General features: G+C 43.4%; 1 protein-coding gene across 3 annotated transcripts in view; it reads left to right on the top strand.

Annotated features, from left to right (window-relative positions):
* The window catches only part of LOC147033984 (uncharacterized), a 57,916-nt gene that overhangs the window by 17,774 nt on the left and 14,386 nt on the right, over positions 1 to 25,756 (top strand). Inside the window, exons 5-23 of one of the 3 annotated variants that reach the window (XM_085874351.1) lie at positions 1,340 to 1,381; positions 5,719 to 5,769; positions 7,049 to 7,096; positions 7,261 to 7,302; positions 8,576 to 8,626; positions 8,781 to 8,816; positions 9,064 to 9,114; positions 9,472 to 9,534; positions 10,109 to 10,153; positions 11,890 to 11,931; positions 12,057 to 12,092; positions 12,279 to 12,311; positions 13,280 to 13,297; positions 13,612 to 13,671; positions 15,566 to 15,601; positions 16,086 to 16,139; positions 16,350 to 16,391; positions 21,487 to 21,531; positions 22,507 to 22,599. In XM_085874351.1, the coding sequence (XP_085730477.1) occupies positions 1,340 to 1,381; positions 5,719 to 5,769; positions 7,049 to 7,096; positions 7,261 to 7,302; positions 8,576 to 8,626; positions 8,781 to 8,816; positions 9,064 to 9,114; positions 9,472 to 9,534; positions 10,109 to 10,153; positions 11,890 to 11,931; positions 12,057 to 12,092; positions 12,279 to 12,311; positions 13,280 to 13,297; positions 13,612 to 13,671; positions 15,566 to 15,601; positions 16,086 to 16,139; positions 16,350 to 16,391; positions 21,487 to 21,531; positions 22,507 to 22,599 (888 nt within the window). Of the gene's footprint in view, positions 1 to 1,339; positions 1,382 to 5,718; positions 5,770 to 7,048; positions 7,097 to 7,260; positions 7,303 to 8,575; positions 8,627 to 8,780; positions 8,817 to 9,063; positions 9,115 to 9,471; positions 9,535 to 10,108; positions 10,154 to 11,889; positions 11,932 to 12,056; positions 12,093 to 12,278; positions 12,312 to 13,279; positions 13,325 to 13,611; positions 13,672 to 15,565; positions 15,602 to 16,085; positions 16,140 to 16,349; positions 16,392 to 21,486; positions 21,532 to 22,506; positions 22,600 to 25,756 lie in introns of all 3 variants that reach the window. The other 2 variants (XM_085874343.1, XM_085874361.1) reach the window with 2 other exon arrangements.

Below are 25,756 nucleotides of genomic sequence, written 5' to 3'. Positions count from 1 at the left end.
CCCCACCGTGACGGACTCCCTTCCCCACCGTGACGGACTCCCTTCCCCACCATGATGGACTCCCTTCCCCACCATGATGGACTCCCTTCCCACCATGATGGACTCCCTTCCCACCATGATGGACTCCCTTCCCACCATGATGGACTCCCTTCCCCACCATGATGGACTCCCTTCCCCACCATGATGGACTCCCTTCCCACCATGATGGACTCCCTTCCCACCATGATGGACTCCCTTCCCACCATGATGGACTCCCTTCCCACCATGATGGACTCTCTCTTTCCACATGATGGACTCTCTCTCCACCATGATGGACTCTCTCTCCACCATGATGGACTCTCTCTCCACCATGATGGACTCTCTCTCCACCATGATGGACTCTCTCTCTCTCTCTCCACCATGATGGACTCTCTCTCTCCACCATGATGGACTCTCTCTCTCTCCACCATGATGGACTCTCTCTCTCTCCACCATGATGGACTCTCTCTCCACCATGATGGACTCTCTCTCCACCATGATGGACTCTCTCTCCACCATGATGGACTCTCTCTCCACCACGATGGACTCCCTCTGCACCACGATGGACTCCCTCCCGCACCACGATGGTCTCTCTCTCCACCATGATGGTCTCTCTCTCCACCATGATGGTCTCTCTCTCCACCATGATGGTCTCTCTCTCCACCATGATGGACTCTCTCTCCACCATGATGGACTCTCTCTCCACCATGATGGACTCTCTCTCCACCATGATGGACTCTCTCTCCACCATGATGGACTCTCTCTCCACCATGATGGACTCTCTCTCCACCATGATGGACTCTCTCTCCACCATGATGGACTCTCTCTCCACCATGATGGACTCTCTCTCCACCATGATGGACTCTCTCTCCACCATGATGGACTCTCTCTCCACCATGATGGACTCTCTCTCCACCATGATGGACTCTCTCTCCACCATGATGGACTCTCTCTCCACCATGATGGACTCCCTCCCCCACCATGATGGACCCCTCCCCCACCATGATGGACCCCTCCCCCACCATGATGGACCCCTCCCCCACCATGATGGACCCCTCCCCCACCATGATGGACCCCTCCCCCACCATGATGGACCCCTCCCCCACCATTATGGACCCCTCCCCCACCATTATGGACCCCTCCCCCACCATTATGGACCCCTCCCCCACCATGATGGGCCCCTCCCCCACCATGATGGACCCCTCCCCCACCATGATGAACCCTTCCGCCACCATGATGGACTCGATGTTTTATAAGCAGTGCTACAAGGATTCATCTGCTTCTTAAATGTGCAAATCTCCTTTCTTTTTGCTTGTTTCAGGTCCAGGTGCTCAGGCGTATGCTAACGGAGCCTATGCAAATGGTAAGTTGCATAATTTATCGTACTAAAGAAGCAATAAGGTAGCATACTTTTTAATAAATAAATCAGAAATTCATAATTGCTAAAACTGAATAAAGACTTAGAAATGGCAAGCAATGCAGAATACATACTGCATGAACCTCATGGTATTTGCTTTGTACAAACTTGATCTACACTGCCTTCAGAAAGTATTCACACCCCTCGACTTTTTCACAAGCCCGATTTTAGTATGCATTGAATTTAATTTTTTCTGTCTTCGATCTCCACAAAATACCCAATAATGACAAAGTGAAAACATGTTTTTAGAAATTTTCACAAATTACTTAAAAATGAAAAACGGAAATGTCTGGTGACAATAAGTGTTCAACCTCTTTGCTATGACACTCCAAATTGAGCTCGGGTACATCCAATTTCCTTTGATCATTCTTGAGATGTCTCCACAACTTGATTGGAGTCCCCCTGTGGCCAATTCAAATGATTGGACATCATTTAGAAAGAAACATCTTTCCATACAAGGTCCCACAGTTGACAGTGGATGGCAGAAGAGAAACTCTACCATGAAGTCCAAGGAACTGTCTGCAGAACTCTGGGATAGAATTGTGAGGCGGTATAGATCTGGGGAAGGGTATAAAACAATTTCTAGTGTTGAAAGATCCCAAGAGCACAGTGAGCTCCATCATTAGGAAATGGAAAGAATATGGAACAACCCAGACTATTCATGGAGCTGGCCATCTGACCATACTGAGCAGCTGGGGAAGAAGGACCTTGGTCAAGGAGGTGGTGATGAACCATATGACCACTCTTACAGAACTACAGAGTTCCATGGCTGAGATGAGAGAACCTTCCGGAAGGACAAAAGTCTCTGCAACACTTCACAAATCTAAGCTTTATGGGAGAGTGGCCAGACGGAAGCCATTCCTGTGAAAAGATACATGACAACATGCCTGTAGTTTGCAAAAAGGTACGTGAAAGACTCTGAAAGCATGAAGCAGAATATTCTGTGGTCTGATAATACGAAAATTGAACTTTGGCCTGAATGCAAAGCACTACATCTGGCAGAAACTGAGCACAGCTCATCACCCATCCAACACCATCCCTATCATGCTATGGGGATGCTTTTCAGTGGCAGGGAATGGGAGATTTGTAAGGATAGAGGGAACAATGAATGGAGCCAAATAAAGGTAAACCCATGAGGAGAACCTGCTTCAGAGAGCAAAAGACCTTAGACTCTGGTGAAGATTTACATTCCAACAGGACAATGACCCAAGCATACAGCCAAAGCAACATTGGAATGGCTTCAGACCAAATAAGTGAGAGTCCTTGTGTGGCCCAGCCAAAGCCCAGACTTGAATCCCATTGAGAATTAAATCTGCAAGGAAGAATGGGAGAAAACCCCCAAATCCAGATGTGCAAAGCTGAGACAGATATACACAAGAAGACTCGAAGCTATAATCACTGCCCAAGGCACTTCGACAATGTATTGATTCAGGGGGTTGAATATTTATTGATGCAAGACATTTCAGCTTTTAATTTTTAATCATTTTGCAAAAATTTCTAAAAACATGTTTTCACTTTGTCATTATCTGGGAGTTTTGTGAAGATCGTTAAGCCATTTTAAATTAATGCTGCAACACAACAAAATGTGACCAGAGTCAAGAAGAGGTGTTATGTGAATACTTTCTGAAGGTACTGCAGTTGAATCAGGAATTGAACCCACTGCGAGATGACTTAGAGGTGAGTTTACATACCTCTAGTCCATCAAGTCAATATCAGATAGGAGAGTGTTCTGCTGTCGTATGGAAACAAAACAAGTGAAGGCATGGCATATTGCAAGAGAATGGTTCCCGTTTATAGTGTGAACACAACTCTCTCCTTGCTGCTGTGATGTGTGAGAAATACGAGGTTAAGTTTGAGTCTTTGCTTCTTCAGCCATATGTGGATTCATCTCCAAATGTCAATGGTTTCAGCAGCAACCTCCTCCGTAGCTTCGCTCAGAGTCAACAAAGCAAAGTTGTTGAATGTACCAGATTGCACTCTTTCAATGTATACTCAAATGTTCCCTTAACTTGATCATCTCCAAGTAAATGTAGAAATATTTATTTTCTGCTTTGATGCAATGCTTCACACCATTTGCTTATAAGGTGCTCACAAATGTTTACCCCGTGCAAGCAAAGCGAAAAGTGGGGTGAAACAATTGGTTCATATCCATCCGTCCGTCTGTCTTATCAGTTTATGATCGAGGAAGAGATCATTTAAATTGAATATTAGATTTTCAACACAAATCAGAACATGAATAGGAAGAGAAGTCTCATTACAATGTAATTTGTCTCTGAATTTGTCCCCTTACGCATCTGCAGAGAGGAGTGAGATAATATTTACTCCCACCGAAGGAGAGATTTCGGTGCGTTTGTTTGTTTGTTTGTCTGTCTGTTTGGTTGTCTGTCTGTCCGCACAGATCTTTCGTATTTTTCTCCGCAACTGCTCGTCGGATTGAGACGAAATTTTCACTATGGGTGCGACTACTCATGCAGAATGTTTTAATATAATTATGACGTCACAGGTCACATGGTGTGGCAGCCATGTTTGAAAAACTTTGGACCTCTGTATATCTGAAATCGCACAAAGGAAAAATTGAAACTTGGCATATAAGTTCTCATGGGGAATGTGTGATTTTTTTTTTTTTAAATGAAGTCATAGGTACCTTCGTTATGATGTCATTGCATATGTAGAATGCTACATCCGATCAGTAAGAAATTTTTTGAGGGTCATCAAGGGATAAAATGGTCCACAGAAAAATATTTTGATGACGGCATTGGTCACGTGATTCGGCAGCCATGTTGTTTTTTTTAACCTTCAAATATCTTCTTCACTGAAGTGGCTGAACAAATTGAAGCTAAACTTTATACATATGACCGCCTATCCACGAGGAACAAAAGGTTCACACCTATGATGTCATAGGACACATGGTTTGGCAGCCATATTGGATTTATCCTAAAACATAAAAATCTTCTCCAGAACGGCTGGACAGATCGAGGGGAAGCTTCACACAAATGTTCCCCAAGGCGTGCGTGTACAGGGTTGTTAAGGAATAATTGATAAATCACATAGTTTGGCAACCATATTGGATTTAAGAAAAATATTAAATAAAGTTTTCGCTGGAACTGCTGAATCAATTGATGTGAAACTTCACAATTGTCATCTAGTATTGATGGGGAATACTTGTTTTAAATTTCAACTTGATCAGACACATGGTCTGGCAACCAGAATTATTTAAATTTTTTGATCGGGGTTGTTTTTGAATTTTTTTTGTGTTTTCACCTTCATTTGAAATAGCATTTGAAATATGAATCCTATCCAGGTTTCTCCTAATGACTTCATCCTTGCTTTTTGCTTGTTTGGGTTCCTTCTGATTACACGAACGCAGGACTGTACCTATATGGTCTTCCATTTGATTTGAGTTGAATATATTTTAATCCCATTCTGTATTCAATTGAATGATAATTTTAAAAAACCTCATGGGTCAGGGTGAGGTGTCTGATCAAAGCGGGGTTGCATCAAAGTGGGACGTCTTGGTACCCGGTCATCTTTGCCAGCAGTTATAAAATTGCAGTTCTAATTACGTCCCTTATTAATTACTTAACACACCAACACAAAACTACACAAACAACACTCAAAACAAGTCCTGGCGAGGGTCAGCAATCTCTGACTGACTGCCAGACAGGAAGACAGAGTAAAACAAGAAAAAGAGCAGTCAAACAAAATTTAAAATAATTCCAAACAGGATACTTAAAAACAGTAAGGATGTCATAAAGGACACAAACAACAGGCATGAATAACTAATGCAATGTGTTAGAAAAGGTGATGTAATAGATGCTGGGAAAATGGTGGTAAAACCCTGAATTAATTTATTGATACGACTTTTACAATCTTTATTTTATTTAAATTTAATTATATACTTTAGCACGGCAGTACACAAATTACCTTCTTAATACTTCCAAGAACCTTCAGTTTTGTAGTACTTGCACCTTTATTTTATTTAAATTTAATTATATACTTTAACATGGCAGTACACAGATTACCTTCTTAATACTTCCAAGAACCTTCAGTTTTGTCGTACTTGCATCAATTTATATAAAGATTCAATGGGGTAGTGTATAACGGTGGTCTTCGGGACTACTTCAATAGCACTAAATTTTCGGATTTTTTAAAAAAACGATCGTTAAAATAATTATTTTACTAAAATTTAGGTAACACTGTGTGTGGTATCATGTTATATCAACTTTCTAGTTTGTAATAGTAGTTATTGCTATTATCATGGTTGTTGTTTTGCTGTTCTGCAGGACGTGGAGCTCCTGCTGGATATGGAGCAGGGGCAGCCAAGCCAGGAGTGGGTCAGTGAGCTCAAGAACCTATCATTTATTGACACCACAACATGTTTCTCACAAGAAATTCTTGGGAAAAATCAAGGGTTATGACCCACCACCTTGGTTTCCAGATTGTTTGAAACGGCATCTGAAAACCAAGATGGCAGATCAAATCCACCCATTCCCCAGAAATCCTTGCAGTAAACGCATGATCACATCACTAGGTGTCGGGTCATTTGGCTTCTTTACACTTTGACCCATTCAGCTTTAACCTCTGTCCATGATTTGCAATGTTCATTCATTTACACCAACATTCATGCTATCATTCTGCATTTAAAGGCCTCCCTCACTCACCACAATAAATGTTCCATGAAACGATTGCAGGTAATAAACCCAAGGATAATGACTTTTGTTTCGTTCGTAGATCCAGTTGCACAGGCTTATGGACAGTGTGATCTTGACACTCCTTGGCTTTTTTCACAAGATCTTGGCTATTCGTTGTTCACCTTGGCGTCTTGGTTTTCTATAGGTTTTCTTGGCGTATAAGTTTTCTATTATCATCGCTTTTCCGAAACCTTGTAAATTCTTGGCTTTTTTCATTGGCTCACCTTGGCATTTATGAAAATGAGGAGTGGTCACACTGCTTATGGAAGCTATGCTCATGGTAAGACCATATATGAAGAGGAGAAGGGATTACGTAAAATATTGTCTATATTTAAACAATCTATCTGCTATAATAATCATGTGCTGTGTACCTACTGCTGGAACGTCCAGTCTGGGTTTCATTACTGACCAGACAAAGCCTGGTGCTTCACGGACGAGAAGTTGCCATCATCGGGTGTACTTTCTATTTGAATGAGACATGTGGTCCTGCGTCCTATTTGCTAGATTTCACTTCTGTACGCTGAAGGTTCTACATTGTTTTGAAGATGGTAGTCCATCGTGTGCTGGCACGCTGTGACTGCTTTTTAAATTTCTGACTTTTGGTCCGAAGCATTACTCGTTTCTGGTCATCACAGTCTTTCTGTTCCATCAGGATGTGTGGTGAGTAACGTCAAAAGACTAATTTGGGTTAGATCCTTCCTGTAGGTTTAACTAGATTTCCCCCATACCAAGGTTGTGCTCCCTTATTGTCGTGAGATGCTTACTCAACGGAATGAAGTTTGCACCATTCCTCGTTTTGTTCTTCCTTTTACATTTTTCTACTTCACGATGTGAAGGTTATTTTCTTTTTTGTTTTATTCTTCCACTAATTTACCCTTCTTTTTTCTTGCCATGTGCATTGTTCGTTGTTTTTTTCTTCAAGGGTATGGAGGACCTGCTGGATATGGAGCAGGAGCGAAGGCTGTAGCTGGTCAGTGAGAACTTTCTTGGCTGCTCCACACACATTTACCTCCTTTTAACGAATCTTCTTCGACCCTCACTGCTACATCTTCATTCTCTCAGTCACATTATATGCAGTCAACTCTGTAATATAAGATCCACATTTAATTATTCTGATCTTTCCCTCTGTCTTAGGTCCAGCAGCACAAGCTTATGGAGGCTATGGCAATGGCAATGGTAAGGAGAAATGGAGGGAGAGGTATAGCCTGAGAGCAAAGAAGATGAGTTAAGATAGGGGTCTTTCAGTCAGGGAGTAGTTGATGCATGGAACGGTCTTCTTTCCTTCCTGATAGTCCCTGGAGTGTCCATATTGTTTACCCTGTGTACCTCACCCCATCCCTCTCCCTTCCACAGATCTCCTCATGTCCGTTCCACACTGTTTTTTTCCTTTCCTCTCCCGCCTCTCTTGTCTCCTGCTCCCCTTGTTGTATATTCAGTGTGTTCGCTCTCATATGAGCCTCGACAGTGTATACACAATAAATAAATAAGCAGTGGCTGTAGGTGGTGGTAAATAGGTTTTAATTGGAATTAGATAGGTACCTGTTTACATTGGGGATAAAGGGATATTCCCAGGACTTGTAGGTACTTTGTGTGTGGATGGATGATTGTTTATGGAGTTAGTGTAGTATAGGCATGATGGGCCAAATGGCTTCCTCTTGCACTAAAGTTCCTTGTGTGCATCCCTGTGTGAGTAGGGAACTACTTTAAAGTAATAATAATCTTGTTTGTTGATATGCAGTACATATGATATCCATGAATTGCTATCTGTTATCACACTATATAGAATTACCCCACGAGCGTAGCACAGAGAGGAGTTAAGCAAATGGTTCACTGTCAATTCATCAATCCATTTCCAATTATGATCGAGGAAATACTTGATTTCAAAATAATTTTACATTTTAAACACTGCAGTACATCAATCGGAACACAAACCAGCAGTTTAGCAGTACTTTGGCTCTAAATTCATCCTGATCCACTTAAAGGCACTTTTCTGTGTGGTCCTCGAGCCAAACATTGAGGGCTTTTTTCATCCTTTCAATATAACGATCATGGGACTCTCTGTCTCTTTCGAGTGCAGCCTTATGGCTGCTGGTTGCATCATTGCTTAGGGATGCGGCTATGCCGCTGATGCAGTGTCCCTATTACCAGTACACTGGTACTCATTTTGCCCACCTCGGAAGGATGACAGGATGAGTCAACCCCACCTGGTACTAATTCAGCATCCAACGGGGCTCAAACTCAGGACCCTAGGATCCCAAGTCAGCCACCCTAACCGCGAAGCCAACACCTGGCTCTCCACCTCACTACATTACCCTTTTTACCCCATTCTCACCTCATTCTTCCATTAGCCTCGATTTTTTTTCACCAAAATAAATGTTTGGTCTTGTGTGTGGCACATGTCTAAATGTTTATCCGAATGTGGCACTTTTGTTTCATCCTCGTTGTTCAGGACTTGGAGGTCCTGCTCGATACGGAGCTGGGGCAGCCAAGGCTGGAGCAGGTCAGTGAGCTCTTTTCTCCTCGCTGCACCTTCACCTTTGAACCCTTGCATAATTTTGCTCTCCTGTTGCCTCTTCATTGCTGTGTCATCACCCCTACACCTTAACACTGAGCCTTCATTTCATCCAAAACACTGCACTCCATTTTTACCCTAGGGGCCGTTCCACAGGCCTATGGAGGCTATGGCAATGGTGAGTCGTGAGGAAGAGATAATACATGTATTGTTAAATTACAATACATGTATTAGATGTTATATTAGGTCTGCAAGAAAACTTGGCCAAAGCAATATATGAAGCAAATTATATTTGCTTTCAGTTAATACTATGGAGCCCTGGCACATAATGCCCATCGCATGTTCAGGTGGTTCAGTTGGTTGGAAGAAAGTTTTATTTGAACGAAAAGGAAAACAAATCTTTATTCAACGTTTCTTTTTCCAAGGACGTGGAGTTTCTGCTGGATATGGAGCAGGGGGAGCCATTGCTGGAGCAGGTCAGTGAGAATTGTTGGTCCATTTGCACTTTGAACTCTGACCTTTGCATCCTCCATTTCATTTTCCTCAAAATGCTCATTTCATTCGATGTTACCTCTTTAAGCATGATTTCTTTGTTCACAATCTCATTTTAAAATGTTGGCCAACCACATTTCCTCTTTAGTGAGAACTCGAGCTTACATTAGTCAAGCTTCAAGCAAGTTCGAGCAATGTTAAAATCATGTTAACGAGAGTATTGAGGTCATTGAGTGAACTTTTCACATGTTACTAATATGTGATATGCAATGAACGCTGTGTAAAGCCGAAGTAAATTTTCCTGCATTTACAATTGTACCTTTACAATAATGCACATGCAGGTCCTGCTGCATATGGAGCAGGAGCAGGAGCAGGAGTAGGAGCAGGAGCCAAGGCTGGTGCAGGTTTGTCTTGTTTTGTATCTCACCTCTACCATCACCACCTCCTCATCCTCCACCACCTTCTCCATCATTCCCCCTCATGCACCACCTTGCCCTCATTCACTACCACTTCGTGCTCCACCACCTTCTGCCACCTCACCCCCCTGCACCACCACCACCACATCCTCCAACAAACTTCCTCACCCTCCACCACAACACTTTCTGAGCCTTGCATGCTATATGCTTCATTAAAATGAATTGGCCTGATTTGAACACAGGAACATACTATAAAGCAAACAATAAACAGGCTCCAAGTTTGGAATTTGTTTTGGATCCATTTCCACAGCTTATTGATTTCCTCCAATCAAGAACCTGGAAACACATAACAACCTGGAGGTCCTGGCTCCTGATTGGATGAAAATGCTCAACAAACCCAGTAACCTATCCGTCAAAACAGGCCAATTCTGAGATCATATACTGCTTTAATCACCCTTCCACACTCCCAATTGTAAAATTCCAAAAGCCATCGACTGCACGATATATCTGAGAACCCGAGATGCATTTGCTTACTTTGTACTTTTACCTGTTTCACCTCCAGCAGCTCCAGCAGCACAGGTGTATGCTAATGGAGGCTTTGGTGATGGTAAGATACATTGAAGTTAACACTCTTGTTTATTTCTGCACTTACATTTGTCCTCACTTTAAATCTTTTGTCACAACCTTTTATCGTCCTGTACTCCTCACACGAGGGGTGGTCACGGAGCAAGAGGAGCCACATCAACCCATATGGAATGAGGACATTTACTTGAGATGGTTTTTGTGTTATTTGTCAATTGCTGCACCTGCACTCGTGCTTCAGATAGTTCTACTCAATCTTGCATCAACTTTCAACGGCGGTTAGAGTCAGCAAACATGGTTCAACATTTGGGTGAGATAATTGTGCTAAATGTGACAGAGCCTCACCACATGGCAATCACCACCTGACGATGGGTGGTGGCACACATAGGCACCTTAGGCACCTTAGGCTTTGGAAGGTTTTCAAAGACTCCATTGTGAACGTCATAAAGGTTGGGGGGGGGGTGGGGGAGTCCATTGAAGTCCTCTGCAAGTGGTTATGAGTCCAAAAACATTTTAAAATTGCATTTTTACAACCGGTTATCAGTTTTGTATTTTATAAATCACAAAATTCAAAATTACAAGGAAATTTTTGCACAGGAGGAGGCCATTCGGCCCATCATGCCTGCACCACACAAAAAACAGATTTTTAAAAAATCCATCAATACCCCTTCTCTTCATGTGCAGCCTTTCGGCTACTACACTGGTACTCATTTTGCTGACCTGGGAAGGATGACAGGCTCAGTCAACCCACTGGTGTTAATTCAGCAGCTTGAACTTAGGACCCAAGGATCCCAAGCCACCACACAAACCGCTAAGCCAACATCAGGTTTTATGAACACCAGGAAATGAATCACACCAGGAACACCAGGATGTTGTTTTATGAACACCAGGAAAATTAACAAAACAAACTCATGAGATTGTAATAAATCTTTTGGAAATATTTAAAACCAAGCAACTTTGAAAGAGGAAGCTTCAGTCATCTATTTATTGTGTATATGTTAAAACTACAGTAAAGTGCGATGATGGTGTAGGAAGAGTAGGATAGAATAAAAAGGTGATTTTAGGGCTTATTATTGGGGTGTTGGCTCCACATTCAGCCATTTCCCCGTGGATACCACATAATAAATATATAGACCCAAACACGTGTGAATTAGTTGGTGGACGTAAAAGACCCCACAGTGTCCTTCGCGAAGAGTAGGTGAGTTATCAGCGGCACTCTGAAAAAATTACAAATTTCCACGTCTGAACATTCCATTCATTCCTTTTTTTACCTGCCCATGGAACCAACTTCCACATTCTCTTCAATCTCGATCTTCCCTCCAGGTTCTTAAAGACAGCTGTTCTCCACCATCTCAGATCATCCCCTTTCCAAAACCATGACCTTTTCTACCCTCGTTAACCTCCCCCAAGTCCACCTCTTTCCAAATTTCCAGTTTTCCTTCCTGAGAGTTTCTTTTTATATCCATCTTGTCCACCGCATGCATCCTCTCCTGCCCCCCCGCCGCCCCATTATTTGTCCAAGTCTACCTCGATCTTGGCCTTCAACCACGCAGTTGGTGTTGTTTCACCCCTCTCTCTATTGTTCCCTTGCATCCTGGTTCGTTCAGTGTATTGGTACTAGCTCTTCCATGAGCCTGGACTCCATATATGCAAACATGAAAGTCATCTGTGGATTGGGGATGAAATTTTCTAAAACAAAATGAGGATGTTGTCAGTGAATGAAGTACCACCACTAACGCTTTTCCACGAATTCTTCCGCAGGGGCAGCTGCACAAGCTTTTGCTGATGGAGCATACCGGAATGGTGAGAGGAAGGGAGTTAGAGGAAATTCAACGGGTTTTCGATTCATAAAAGAGTACATGTAATTAAAGTTGATAGCAAGAATTAACACAAAGAAAAACACTTTTGTTTCTCCTCTCCATTTACAGGACTTGGAGGACCTGCTGGTTACGGAGCTGGCGCAGGTTTAAAAGCTCTGCACATCATTTAGCCTCCCCCTCCTCTTTATGCTACTCGCTCCTGCTTTCCCTCCCTCAACCTGATCCACCTTATCCCTGCTGACTTTATATCTCCACACTTCCACAGATAAGTTTTACATGCCTTGTACATACGTCGACAGACTCACTTTCAACTGTGCTTTTGTCCCATAGGAGATGGAGACAAGGCACAACCTCAAGCTTTTGGTGAGGAATCTTTTCAGAGAAACTGTAGTTTGATACTCTCAAATTAACACTCACTTGAGTGGGAAAACTCAAGGATCCGTGAAAAAGAATTAAATAAGTCGCATTTAATACCCACAATAAAGGTATCTGGTAAGATACATCAGCACAGTGTACTCACCTTTTCCATTTGGTTCTGGGTCCAATTCCCAATGAAGTCAAATCCTTTCCTCAAGTCCTCAAATTTTCACGACTTTATCCTGGTGTCAGCAGGGAATGCTGCATCATGAAGCAAGGGCTTAAATTTATCATTTAATTTGAATGGGATGTTCAGCCTGCTGGAGGTTGTGCAATTATTTCAGCATAAAATGATTGATGTATTACACAAGAGCCGGTACCATTGTTTGCCTGGTGTTGGCTTAATGGTTATAGGGTGGTGTGCTTGGAATCCTAGGATCCTGAGTTCAAATCCCACTTCGCTGTTGAATTAATACCAGGTGGGGTTGACTCTGCCTGTCATCCTTCTGAGGTCGGCAAAATGAGTGCCAGATTGCTGGTATACTGTGTCGGGGTGGCGACCCATCCAGGATTGTGCCCAATAGCCAAGGAGACTGCTTTGGCAGCACCAACGCTCTGCATAAGAGTATGGTCCTGATGGATGGATGGACGGTACCATTGTATGGGAGGGAGGGAGGGAGGAGGAGAAAATAGAGGTGAAAACAATGGATAAAAAGGATTTAATATGATTTGACGACTAAACTTCCTCCATTTGAACATACGAGTTACACGGTTCGCTTTTAAACGTTGTTGGTACTTTAAAAACAAATGCTTTTGCTTACGTATACACAAAGATAAATTTTATACAGCGAGTAAAGAAAAATTGATCGATCCGGAGCAAAGCTGTGTGATCTGACTGTTGAATCTCAGATCGGATCAATGTTAAACACAGCAGAGGTTCAGTGTTTTTACTCGTTTTTTTCAATCTTTTCCAGGAGATGGTACTTACCCAGGTGGTTATGGAGCTCAGGACGGATATGGTACAGTATTGTACAACCACACTGTAGAGTGTGTAGTAAATGTGGTGTTATGTGGACCTACTTTGTGTTGATTATGGTGTTGTACACAATTGGTTGAAGTACAATACATAGCAGACATATTAAGGTGCAGAACATTTTACTCTCCCTCGTGCAACACCCAATATATCCCATAATTCTCCCAACAGAACATTTTGGTATTTATGTGTGAAGATTGTTCAGTGGAATGAACAGGTAATGTGTAGGTGCATTGTGACACTAAATTAATACACAATGGTGGGTGACACCAGGTGAGGCACTTCAGCCAATCGCAGCAGCCTTCCGTGCACCCATCAGCCAGGGACAAGCAAGTAAGTATCAAGTTTACGAATCACTTTGATGATTGTATTAAAACCGCTACTCTGATTTTGTGCACACTAGTCTCTCTCCATCTGTGTCTCACACACATGGAATCACCAGAGGAAGTTAACGCGTTGCACATTTTAATAAGATTGTGTGCTCACACCTTGGCCAGACTCCTCTGTCCATAACAAGATTGGTGCCATCACAAAGTGCTGACAATGATACTCTGTCCTCTGTATTATAATACATCACCACTCGTATCATGCAGGGTTTATACACAACACGTCAGTGCAATTTACATGCCAAGCACGATCGTAGATATTGTTTGAGGATCAATTAGCACAGCAAATGTAATTTGAACATGGGATCAAGACCGATGGGCACAGATGAGACTGGGATCAAGAATTACGGGGACAGATGAGACTGGGATCAGGACCTACGGCGACAGATGAGACTGGGATCAAGACCTACGTGGACAGATGAGACTGGGACCAAGACCGATGGGCACAGATGAGACTGGGATCAAGACCTACGGGGACAGATGAGACTGGTATTAAGACCGATGGGCACAGATGAGATTGGGATCAAGACTGATGGGCACAGATGAGAATGGGATCAAGACATTCGGGAATAGAGGAGACTGGGATCAAGACCTAAGGGGACAGATGAGACTGGGATCAAGACCTACATGGACAGATGATACTGGGATCAAGACCTACGGGGACAGATGATACTGGGATCAAGACCTACGGGGACAGATGAGACTGAGACCACGACCTACGGGGACAAACAAGACTAGGACCAAGACTTGTGGGGACAGATGTGATCTTGATAATGACCGATGGGAATACAAGACCAGTGAACATGCAGTGTTTATGATAACATACCTAAATGTTTAAATTCCACATCACACTCTAAACCCCATAAGCTATCCGATAAATGTGCAAAGCTTCATGATTGGAAGATTCGTTGGTCAGATTAACAGGTTCTCTCTGCACATATTGATTTTATGAGCAAATGTTCAGAGGAAGATCATGGTGTGGGGTTTTGATTGGTGTGCCTGTACACAGCACCATACAAACATTATTCAGGTCCAGCTGTAGCTCATTGCTGAGACCCACACCCTCTCCATGTGGTAATGCTAGACTTTACCCTACAGCTCCAAGGAACGAAACAGTTGTTCTTGGATGTTACATGTTCTTCTCTCTCAAGGTAGTTTGTGAGAAGCATTTCCAATGGGTTTGTAAGTGAGAATAGCAGGAGCATTTATGATTAAATAGCTTCTTCGAGGAAAAGCAGTTCATATGCAGTCTTGGTTAAATTCCTGAGATGAGTATAAACTGTTGGATTGGTGTGCTGCCTCTCTCGTAGACATTAAGCAGGGTGTCCTGTTAAGGGTGTCCAAGCAGGGTGGGCAGTGCACAGAAAAATCAGAGGGTGCAAGACCAGAAAGGTAGTGGTAGAAGCCAGAAAGACCACCGACCTGTCTGCGATGCAGGAAATGAAGCTGCGAACAAAACACACAACTCAAAACAAAAACTTTAACATGAAACCCTGTGGTCATACAAACTTGCATTACATGGCAACAAACAGCACATGGAAACTTTCTGGTCTGAGATGGAGCAAAACTTATTTATCTGCATATTCAAGGACAACCTCTGGTAAAGTTCTCTGTTTTGCTTTTGAAACAGACAAATCACTTTAGTTCTCTTAACAAGTTCCACATCAGACATTCTTCGTACATATTATTATGTTAATATTGGTGCACATCCTTTATCTCGTGATCAAAAAGTTTAAGGGGAGAACGATCATCCATTTACTGTTTACCTCTCCTCCACATTCCCTTGGAAAATACCTCATCCTAATCCATTATTGTTCTCTTCCCAACCCATCCATCCCTAGTTAATGGCCGTGGTGGAGCTCCCATAGCTGGTTATGGTGAGTCTTTATTTGCTAATGGACATGGCACTTCATAATTACACTTACAAAGATGTTGTTGGAACGAGGATGCTCGAAGGAACAGAAACAACCCAGGACGAACAAAGACAGTGGTTTACCTGTCCTCTGTGTGTGCCACACCTTGAGGCTTTGCACATATTACATAATCAGGGGTGGAGAGGGGGATATTACGTGAATGGGGGTGAGTTAAGGAAGTGAAGAGAAGGGAGGCTGTACTGGGAGTAAAGGTGAGTGGTATGGAGTCAACATATCAAGAAATAATAATAATTGAGAACAGATGCAAGAGTTTAGACATCTAATTATTTTAAAATAACTTAAAACGATGAGAAACAACCATATTTGTCAGACATTTCAGGATTTATATAATTGCATGCCCTTCATTTTTGGATCATACCTTCTTTATCATGTAATGTCATGACACTTATGACCAATGACCTCTCAGGTATCCATCCTTTTCTTCCAGGTAATGGAATGGGAGTCCCCAGCTATGCAGGAGCTGGGGCGAAACCCGGTTATGGTAATTTTTACACAACACTTCCACCGTTGGTAATCAAAATGTGTATATAGCACGTGTGTGCAGCACATGCAATTAATAAACAACGGTTCTGGTTCAATTGAATCCCAATTAGGTTACATAAATCGATTCCGATCAAACTGCTTCATACTCGTTTTATTTTTCACATTTCCCTGTTTAAAAACTGATGGAAACGACTTGCGATATTTCCAGGGGGTGCTGGAGGTTATGCGCCTGCGCAGACTGCAGGTGGAGGTGAGTACAAGGTCTTGGTAATTTGGGTGCACTTTCGAACCTTTCTAGAAAGGTTTGGCAGTCTCTACATGTAAGACATTCCTTGAGACACATATACAAGTTTCAGGGTCTGTTTCTCTCATCACGATCGTTGATATTGGTTGTTTACCTGCACTTTTGTACTTCCCTTTCTCTTCTCTGCCCAACTCTTGCCTCTCCAATTGGATATGATGTTCTTCAATAAATCCTTAGCTTGTTAATCTTCCCAAGTCTAAAACCAAATTCTCAACTCCATTCATTCATCCCCCTCTTCTCTCACCTGTGGAATAGTCTCCTCGAGTCCGTCCTCTTGTGCTGTAGGCCTTCATGCCTGCTGACCACAGCCATCTCAGGATCTCCCCCATGTCTACCTTTGAACTTTTCTACACGCCCTCCTCCCCACACACACCCTGCAGTGCTACAAAATAAATGTGTGTATGTGTTAGCATGGGAGACCTAGTACACTGAACGATCAGGATGCAACAGTAGAGAGAGGGGGGAAGCCACCAGAAGTCAGGTTGAAGGACAAAATGGAAGGAGACGTGGACAAACAATGGGTGTGGGGAGGAATGAGGGGCAAGAAAGGATGCATGGGATGGACAAGATGGATACAGAAGCAAACTCTCAGGAAAGAATAAATGGAAATTTGGAAGGTGGGAGGAGGTTAACAGGGGTGGGGGAGAAAAGATCATGGTTTTGGATGGGGGATGACCTGAGATGGTGGTGAACAGCTGTCTTGAAGGAGGAGATTGAAGAGGACGTGGCAGTTGGTTTTTTTTTTTTTTTTTTTTTTTTTTTTTTTTTTTTTTGTATACCTTGGTCGAGGCTCGTATGAGAGCTAACACACAACTCACAGCAAGGAGGCATGAGACAAGAGGGGCGGGAGTGGAAGGGACAAAACATTGGGGAACAGACACAGGTGAACTGTGGAAGGGGGAGGGATGGGGATGGGACGGGGAACATGGCGAGGGGAAGATGGACATTAAAGGGACTTTCAGGAAGGAAAGCAGGAGAATTGAAGGAAGTGGGCTTGGGTGGATTATCGGGGGTAGAAAAGATCGAGGATTTGGATGGGGGAAGATAAGAGGTGGTGGTGGTGAACAGCTGTTTTGAAAGCCTGGAGGGGAAGAATGGGAAAGAATAGAGTGAGGAAGTTTATTCCAAAGGCGGGAAAAAGAGGAATGAAAGAGTGAAGATGAGCAGTGATTCGTGATTTTGGTAGTTTTACCAGAAGGGGGTTGTTGGCGGACCTTGAGCGCCCTGTGGAAATGTGGTTGGGACAAATCACAGAGAGGGCAGGGGGGGCAAGGCTGGAGAGGAGTCGGTAGAAGACAGAAAGACCACCGACCAACCTGCGGTGATTGAGTGAGAGGCCCAAAGACTCAGCTTCATTGCGGGAGATGCCAATGATCTTAAAAGCCCTGGTTTCGACAGCGTGAAGTCGAGAAAGGTGGGAGGCAGGAGCACCAGCCCAGAGGCGAGAGGAGTACTCCATCAGGCTACGGACAAAAGCTTTGTAAGTGGTCAGGAGCTCAAGAGGGCCGAGGAAGGACTTTGCACGACGGAGGATTCCCAGTCGGCGACTGGTTTTTGAGGCAAGGTTGGAAATGTGACTTTCCCAGGAAAGGTCATGGCAGATAGTGAGACCCAGAAGCTTGAAAGAAAAGACTTCTTCCAGAGGATTGTTGAGAAAGTGGATGGGGGGGTTTTGTAAACGGTCCTTTCGAAGAGACATAGTGAGAGTGTGAGATTTGTCTGGATTGAAAGACATGTTCCACGTGTTGGACCAGTTTGTGATTTTATCCAGATCTGCAGTGAGCGAAGAAGCTGCTGCTTGCCGGTCTGAGGGATGACAGATGGTACGGCAGAGGGTGGAGTCATCGGCAAAGAGAAATAGAGGATTTTCCAGAGAGTCCGAGAGATCATTGATGAAAACCAGAAAAAGAACAGGGCCCAGAACACTACCTTGAGGAACTCCAGCCTGCACAGGAAGAGGGGATGAAAGAACTCCATTTAGGGCCACACGTTGATCATGCGACAGGAGAGGAAGTCTGCGAGCCATGAGTGGAGATGGCCTTGAATACCATGGGAAGAGAGTTTGGTGAGTAGGGCAGGGTGCCAGACTGTGTCAAAAGCACGTGATATGTCCAGGGATACGGCTCGGATTTCCTGTCTGGCATTGAGGACCTCCATCCATTGATGGGAGAGCAGTAGCAGCATATCTAGGGTAGAGTGACCTGGTCTGAAACCAAATTGATGATTGGAAATCAAGCCATTGGAGAAGAGGAAGGATTTCATGTCTGGAAGCGATGATGGATTCCATAACCTTGCTGATGATTGGGAGAAGGCTGATTGGTCTATAGTTACAGGGATCTGTTTTTGCACCTTTTTTATGCAGGGCAGTGATGTTAGCAGATTTCCAAGCAGATGGCAGATGACCTTGGGAAAATGAGAGGGTGAATAGAACAGAGAGAGGGTGAGCAAGAGCAGAAGAGCAGGCTTTGAGGACACGTGGGCTGATGCCGTCTGGACCGGTTGCAGAATCTGACTCGAGGTTTGAAAGCAAGCTCTCCACCTTGTCAGGAGAAAAGGATACAGAGTCCAGGGACAGTTGGGTGCGACTGGGTAAAGTGGGTAGAGAGAGTGATGGGTTTGGGACACAAGATTTAGCTGCAAACACCGAGTTTAGACATTCAGCTTTATCACGTGTGGAATCAGCAGTGCGGCCATTTGAGGTAAGGGAGGGGATGGAGGGGGAACATACACCAGAAACAGATTTGATTAAACGCCACCAGGATTTTGAGGAGGGAGAGAGGTTTGAGAGTTCAGACTTGAGATGAGAAAGATGTTGTTTTCTGGCTCTCCTGAGGGTAGCTACACACTTGTTCCGAGCTTTGTGGAAAGAACTGAGATTGCCCTCAGTTGGGTTTGCTTTCCATGAGGCAAAGGCAAGTTGTTTCAGGACAACTGCCTCGCCACAAGCTTCAGTAAACCAAGGGCGGGAGGAAGGGTAAGACAACTGAACACGAGAGGGGATAAATCTGTGCATGAGGGAGAGCAAGTTTCTTTGAAAGAATTCCCAGGATGAGTTGATGTTTGAGAAAGTAGTGATAGGAGACCAGTCTGCCTGTGGAGTTTCCCCTGCCTGTGGAGACCTTCCACAGGCAGGGGAAAAAATATGAATGTGTTTGTTCTGGATTTCAGTAATTTTATCAGATGGGGGTTGATAGTGGACCATGCATGCCCTGCAGAAACCTGGGGAGGGGAGACAAAGCACAGAAAGAGCAATGGGTACAAGACCAGAAAGGAGGTGGTAGAAAACAGAGACCACTGACTTGTCTGTGATGACCAAGTGATAGGCCGATCGATTCAGCTTCATCACGGGAGATTCCAATGATCTTGAAGGTCTTGGCTTCCATGGCATCAAACTTAACAAGGTGTGAAGCAAGGGCGCCAGCCCAGAGGGGAGAGCAGTACTCCATCAAGCTGCAGATGAAGGTCTTATAGGTGGATAGGTGTTCAGGTGTGCCAAGGAAAGACTCTGTATGATGGAGGATGCCCAGTCAGTGGCTGGCTTTGAGGCCAACTTTGATATGTGGTTTCCCCAAGAAAGATCATGGCTGATAGTGAGACCCAGGAGTTTGAATGACTGAACCTCTTCAAGAGGATTGTTAATAAAGCAGATGAAGGGTTTTGCCAGGCGGTCCTTTCAGGGAGAGAGAGGGAGATAGGGATTTGTTGGGTCTGAAAGACATATTCCAAGTGTTTGACCAGCTTGTGATTTTTTTCCAAGGTCTGAAGAGGGTGAAGAGGCTGCAGCCTGCCCATCTGAAGACTGAGGGATGTCATGGCAGAGGGTGAAGTCATCAGCAAATAGATGTAGACGATTTTCTAGATAGTCAGGAAGAGATCGTTGATGGAGATTAGGAATAGGACTGGGCCCAGCACCCTGCCTTAGGGCAATCCGTTGAGAGCCACATGTTGGCTATGAGAGTAGAGGAAGTCAGTAACCTAAGAGTGGAGTTTGCCTTGGTGGATTGCATGGGCAGAGAGTTTGGAGAGTAAGGCAGGATGCCAGGCTGTATCAAAAGTTCGAGATATGTCTCGAGAGACGGCCCTGATATCATGTTTGACATCGAAGGCCTCCATCCATTGTTGGGAGAGTAGGAGCAGCATGTCCATGGTAGAGTGACCTGTTCTGAATCCAAATTGGTGATCTGAGATGAGGTTGTTGGAGAAAAAGAATGATTTCACATCAATTGCAATGGATTCAGTGGCCATACTGATTTTAAGTAAGCTGATCGGTCTGCAGCTCAGGGAATCGTTTTTTTTTCATGTTGTTTTTGGAATGCATTGATGTTGGTGGATTTCCAAGCAGATGGAAAATTACCTATGGTAAATGACAGGGTGAAAATGGCAGAGAGAGAAAGTCAAAGAGCAGCAGCGTATGTTTTTACGACACGCCAGCTGATGCCGTCCGGTCCAGTTGCAGAGTCAGAGTCGACAATTGACAGAAACTTCTCCACCTTCTCAAGTGCAAAACAAAATCCAGGAGCAGTTGGGTATGGCAGGGAAGGATGGGTACCAAGAGTAAGGGATTGGGGACATAGGATTTGGAAGCAAACACAGAATTAAGGAATTCAGCCTTCTCACGAGTGGAGTCAGCTGTGGTGCCATTTGAAGTAAGGGAAGGGATGGAAGAGGAGCATACACTAGTGATAGACTTGACAAGGCACCACCAGGTTTTAGAGTTGGAGACAAGTTTGAAAGTTCAATCTTGAGGTTGGACAGATGGTGTTTTCTGGCTTTTCTAAGAGTGGACACACTCTTGTTGCGGGTTTTGTGGAATGAGCTGAGATTGTCATCGGTCGGGTTTGCTTTCCAGGAAGAGAAAGCATGTTGCTAACACCAACAGCAGGGTGTTGTTGTATTAATCATCCAATGTTTAATGCTCTCTGTTGCCCTTATTAGTCAGATATATCTTCTTAGAGTAGGTGTATGCATGCAGTGATATATGAACAGCATGATGAATAATTGTCAATCCTCCACCCCTCCCCCCCGCCCCCATCCCATGCAGCCTATGCCAATGGTTATGCCAGACGCATGCCCTTCAGTCCACAAGGTAATGGTTCAACCTCATTTATAATTGGGGAAGGAGAAAGACATCTTAAAAAGAGTTTCTGTTATGAACAACGACTGGCTTTAACAACACTAACTATTTATAATGTACAAAGAGTATCATAAGGATGTTATGATGTTGCCAATTCTACATCCTAAAGTTCTTCACTTTGTTGTCCTTTGCACAAATCTTCTTACAATTTCAACATTAACTTCTGAGTGGTGTTCGAAGGAGACACACAAGTTAAAAAACACTCAATGTTTTCTTTTTCACTACGTAGCTAAATATAATAGGTAAGAAAAATGTTTCTCACAAATCACATCATACATATATATATATATATATATATATATATATATATATATATATATATATATATATATATATAGTCAATTTATTTACATAATCTGAGCCACCTGGGCTGAGTTGATTAGGTGAGAGCTGATTGGCTATTCCCTCCATTCACAGGTGAGAGATGTGGGTGGGTGGGTCTTTATTTATATATTGACTGCTTTTGACGTTTGCACGTGGTACATGCTTGGGAGCCTCATTGGTATGCATGCCATCTGCACTGTCACTGATGAGTCGCCAATAAGTGATGAAACCAGTCCAGAAGCTGAGGGTGTGTGTAGCATTGGGATTCTTATGTGTGTACGAGTACTATTTGTGAATGTGTTTATAGTTGTGGAGGAACTCTGGGAAGGGTTTGAAACAGCAAAGTGCTTACCTTGCGTAGGCCTTCTTTGTTGCTTTATGCAGCTTCTTCAGCTGGAAGAGCATGGGAGGTGTCTGTATATACGAATCGGAAGTTGTCCATGTACAAGACCATGATAATTTGTCCGTAGTTCAATAATGTCCCAATTCAAGTCAGCTAACATGGATGTCTCGTCTCATGTCTGCAAGTCAAATGATGAGGCATTATTATATTATTAACTCAACGTGGCTGAAAATGACATCGGGTTTCTTATTGATATGCAGGGCCAGGGGCAAGGAAGCGATGCAGGAACGGTGGTGTTGGTGGTTTTGGCCGTCCAGTGGCCAATGGCTTCAGACCAGCTTCAGATCCACATGGTGAATAATTTAAATTATGATGATCATAATTGTGATGTCATCTGGAAGCAAAACATCATTACATGACGAGAGGATTTTGCACCAGGAAAGTAGATGCAGAAAATGTCAATTCTCACCATGTAGCCCATGCGGCATCTCCTCTAACACGGAACACAAGCATTGCCACCTCATCATAAGCACAAACACATGCATATCCACTCCATTGCATTGGTGGGGGGTTATTTGAAATTTTATTTTCTTAGAAGAAAAACAGGTAACACTAAAACAGCACTTTTGAGTGCATACCTCCACCAGGCTGAACAATTTATGTTTTGTATCCCACTGAAAGGCTGGATCTGTATCGATGCTTGAACCGAAAACTTGTTCTCGTCACGTACCCAACCCATCCAACAAGTTTTTTGTCATAACTCGTTCATAACTTTTTGATACCTCACCACATATTGTTTTTGGCCCGATCTCTCAATGGTGAAGAATCACTTGGAAAATTAAAAATATTCTCGTATCCAGATGTTCACCAAAATCTAATCAATTCATCCTTGTCACACACCCAACCTGTTCAAGTTTCTTCTGAATCAGTCCATAGCTTTTTGAGATATTCTGCTCAGACAGAAAAAAACAGACATGAAAATATAACCTCCATCCACCTTCGGTGGTGGAGGCTTTATTTATTCGTATGCAGCCTGTGGCTGCTTAGATGCATCATTTACTGGGGGCGCAACTGTGCCACTGATGCAATGTCCCCATTACCAGCACACTGGTACTCATTTTGCCAACCTCGGAAGGATGACAGGCTGAGTCAACCCACCTGGTGTGAACTCAACAGCTCCACAGGGGCTTGAACTCAAGACCCTAAGATCTTAAGCCAGCCACCTTAACTGTTCAGCCTAAACCAGGTTGGTGGCAGAAGTAATTAAGCGTTTACTCGAGGACCACAATATATAAGAATACCAGAGAGTTTGTGTCAAAGCCACGCAATGCTCGCCTGTTTATACATTTATCGTTTTTCGTTTTTAAAAGACTAGTCTAATAATATTTTTTATAAAGCATTGCAGTGAAGTCTGATCCAAATAATTTTTAATCAATATATGTATTTGTGTATTGTAATCAGAAAAAAATAGTGTGGTAGATAAAAACATTAGAAAGGAAAAAAACTTTAACGTTGTTGTGCTACAAAAAAGTTAAGTTCAAAACAGGTCAAAAATAAAAAAAATTTAATTACTTTTTTCATTTCAACGTCATGAGATCAATAATATACCCCAAAGGAACCTCCATGCCAAATATCAGCATCCTAGAACACATTAAGTGAATGGCAAGCTTCTAAATAACTTGCACCAAAAACTTTAACATTTTCACGCTCACGCTCATGCTGGGGGTATCGCTATTAGACCATGTGGAGGTACTCGCTATTACCTTCAGAAAATGATTTTCGTTGTGCAGATCACCAATCTGAATGAAATTTGGCATACTTAAAGAATTTTAGACGCTGAGTCCAAACCCACTTGTTTCCACGTCGAGGATGTGACGCAATTGGTCATTTTTGGCAATTAAAGGATACACCAAACATTAAAGCACGATTTTGACACAGAAATGAAGAATCAAGGTTAGACTGATATGTACGTCAAAGAAAACTCTTGTGAGGTCTTAAAATGATACAATATGTTTATACAGAGCCCTATTCACTGTTATTAAAGATGTTTATAATTAAAGGTAACAAACCGAAGCAGTTACGTATTTTTACCGGCCGAAAACGTCTGGACCGACCAGACAGGCCTTCGAGTTGACCAAGGCAACTTTTTGCTGAAATGGCAGCCACACTGGCTATTAAAGGTAGTTGCATTGACTATTAAAGGTAGTTACATTGACTATTAAAGGCAGTTACAGCACCTATTAAAGACAGTTACATTGGCTATTACGGATTAAATCAAAGACAAAGAGACTGCGTGACTCAGCCTGATGAAAAGTAGAACTGCCACAAGAGGATTACTGTCTTAGAACTCCAGTATTTCTTGCTCTGAAGCGGTTGCTGAACTAGGCTCTTGACTGCTGTTATTACAAAACTCAAGTCCACCATTACATGCTAACCAACCTGAATACCACTGTGTAGTAGATCACCACAGCAAAAGCAGTGTGACACCCGCATTCACAGTTCGTCGTCGGAATCATCGTCAGTTCTGCTTTCATCATCCATAAGTTCCATTTCTGCATGGGTCTGTTCATCGTTGGCGCAGTTTTGACACCCACAGCACTCTGTGCAGGACAGTCCTTTTGACCGGCAAGAACACTGGTTGGTCTCGCATTTCGTCTTCTTGCAATTACATTTCGTCACCTGCAACAGTTCCTTCGGCGCTGGTGGTTTGCTCAGCCAGTGAACAATCAGTGCTCCGTTGCGTTCCACCCATCCGTGAAATGTAGGAGAAGGGGCTTCTATAAACCTCTCAGTCGCGCGGTGGTGGATCGCAGACTGATAGTTCACTCTTTTGCAATGCAGCATCAGAGCGTTGCTTGGAGGCGGCAACTTCTGTTCTCCCAGCGACTGGCTGCAGAATAGCTTGTAACGAGCCTCATCCACACTCTTCATGGTCGGCTGATTGTACATGGCGCAGACGAATTGTTCCAGGTCGTGAATGATATTCTGATCTAGCGTGAATTCTCGACCAATGCTCCCGAAACAGGTGATGAGATGGGGACCCTTCATCATCAAGTCAAATGGCCTTGTTTTGCCCTTACCGTGGAATGCACTGGTGGTATCACTTCCCGTGAAATTGTGCAAACCTATCAACGCATCGCAGACAGAACTTTCCAGGGCATTACTCAGCTTCCTAATGTCAACGACGATAATGTCCTTGGGACTTCCTGTGACCAGATGAAAATTTCGCGCCCGAATCTACTTCGAGTGAGCCAATGCCAGCACAAACAAATCGGTGTCGAAACTCTCTATGCGCACCGACTCTTCATTCTGTCCCGCGTGAGCGGCATGTAGGAGGAGCTTCGTGTCAGCTTCCTCATGGTCACATTCAAGTTCAGGTACTGACGACACGACACAGTCATGACACCATTCGACGCCTCGATTTTCTCACATTTGCCGGCATGACTGACGTGCAACAGCATGTCGCCCAGTTTTTATGGAGAGATGTTTCTCGTCCACGATTTGACGATG

Source organism: Eptatretus burgeri, chromosome 1 (assembly GCF_056783735.1).
Source record: "Eptatretus burgeri isolate ZD-2024b chromosome 1, Ebu_testis_v1, whole genome shotgun sequence".
NCBI lineage: Eukaryota > Metazoa > Chordata > Myxini > Myxiniformes > Myxinidae > Eptatretus > Eptatretus burgeri.
This window is presented reverse-complemented; position numbering and strand designations above follow the sequence as displayed.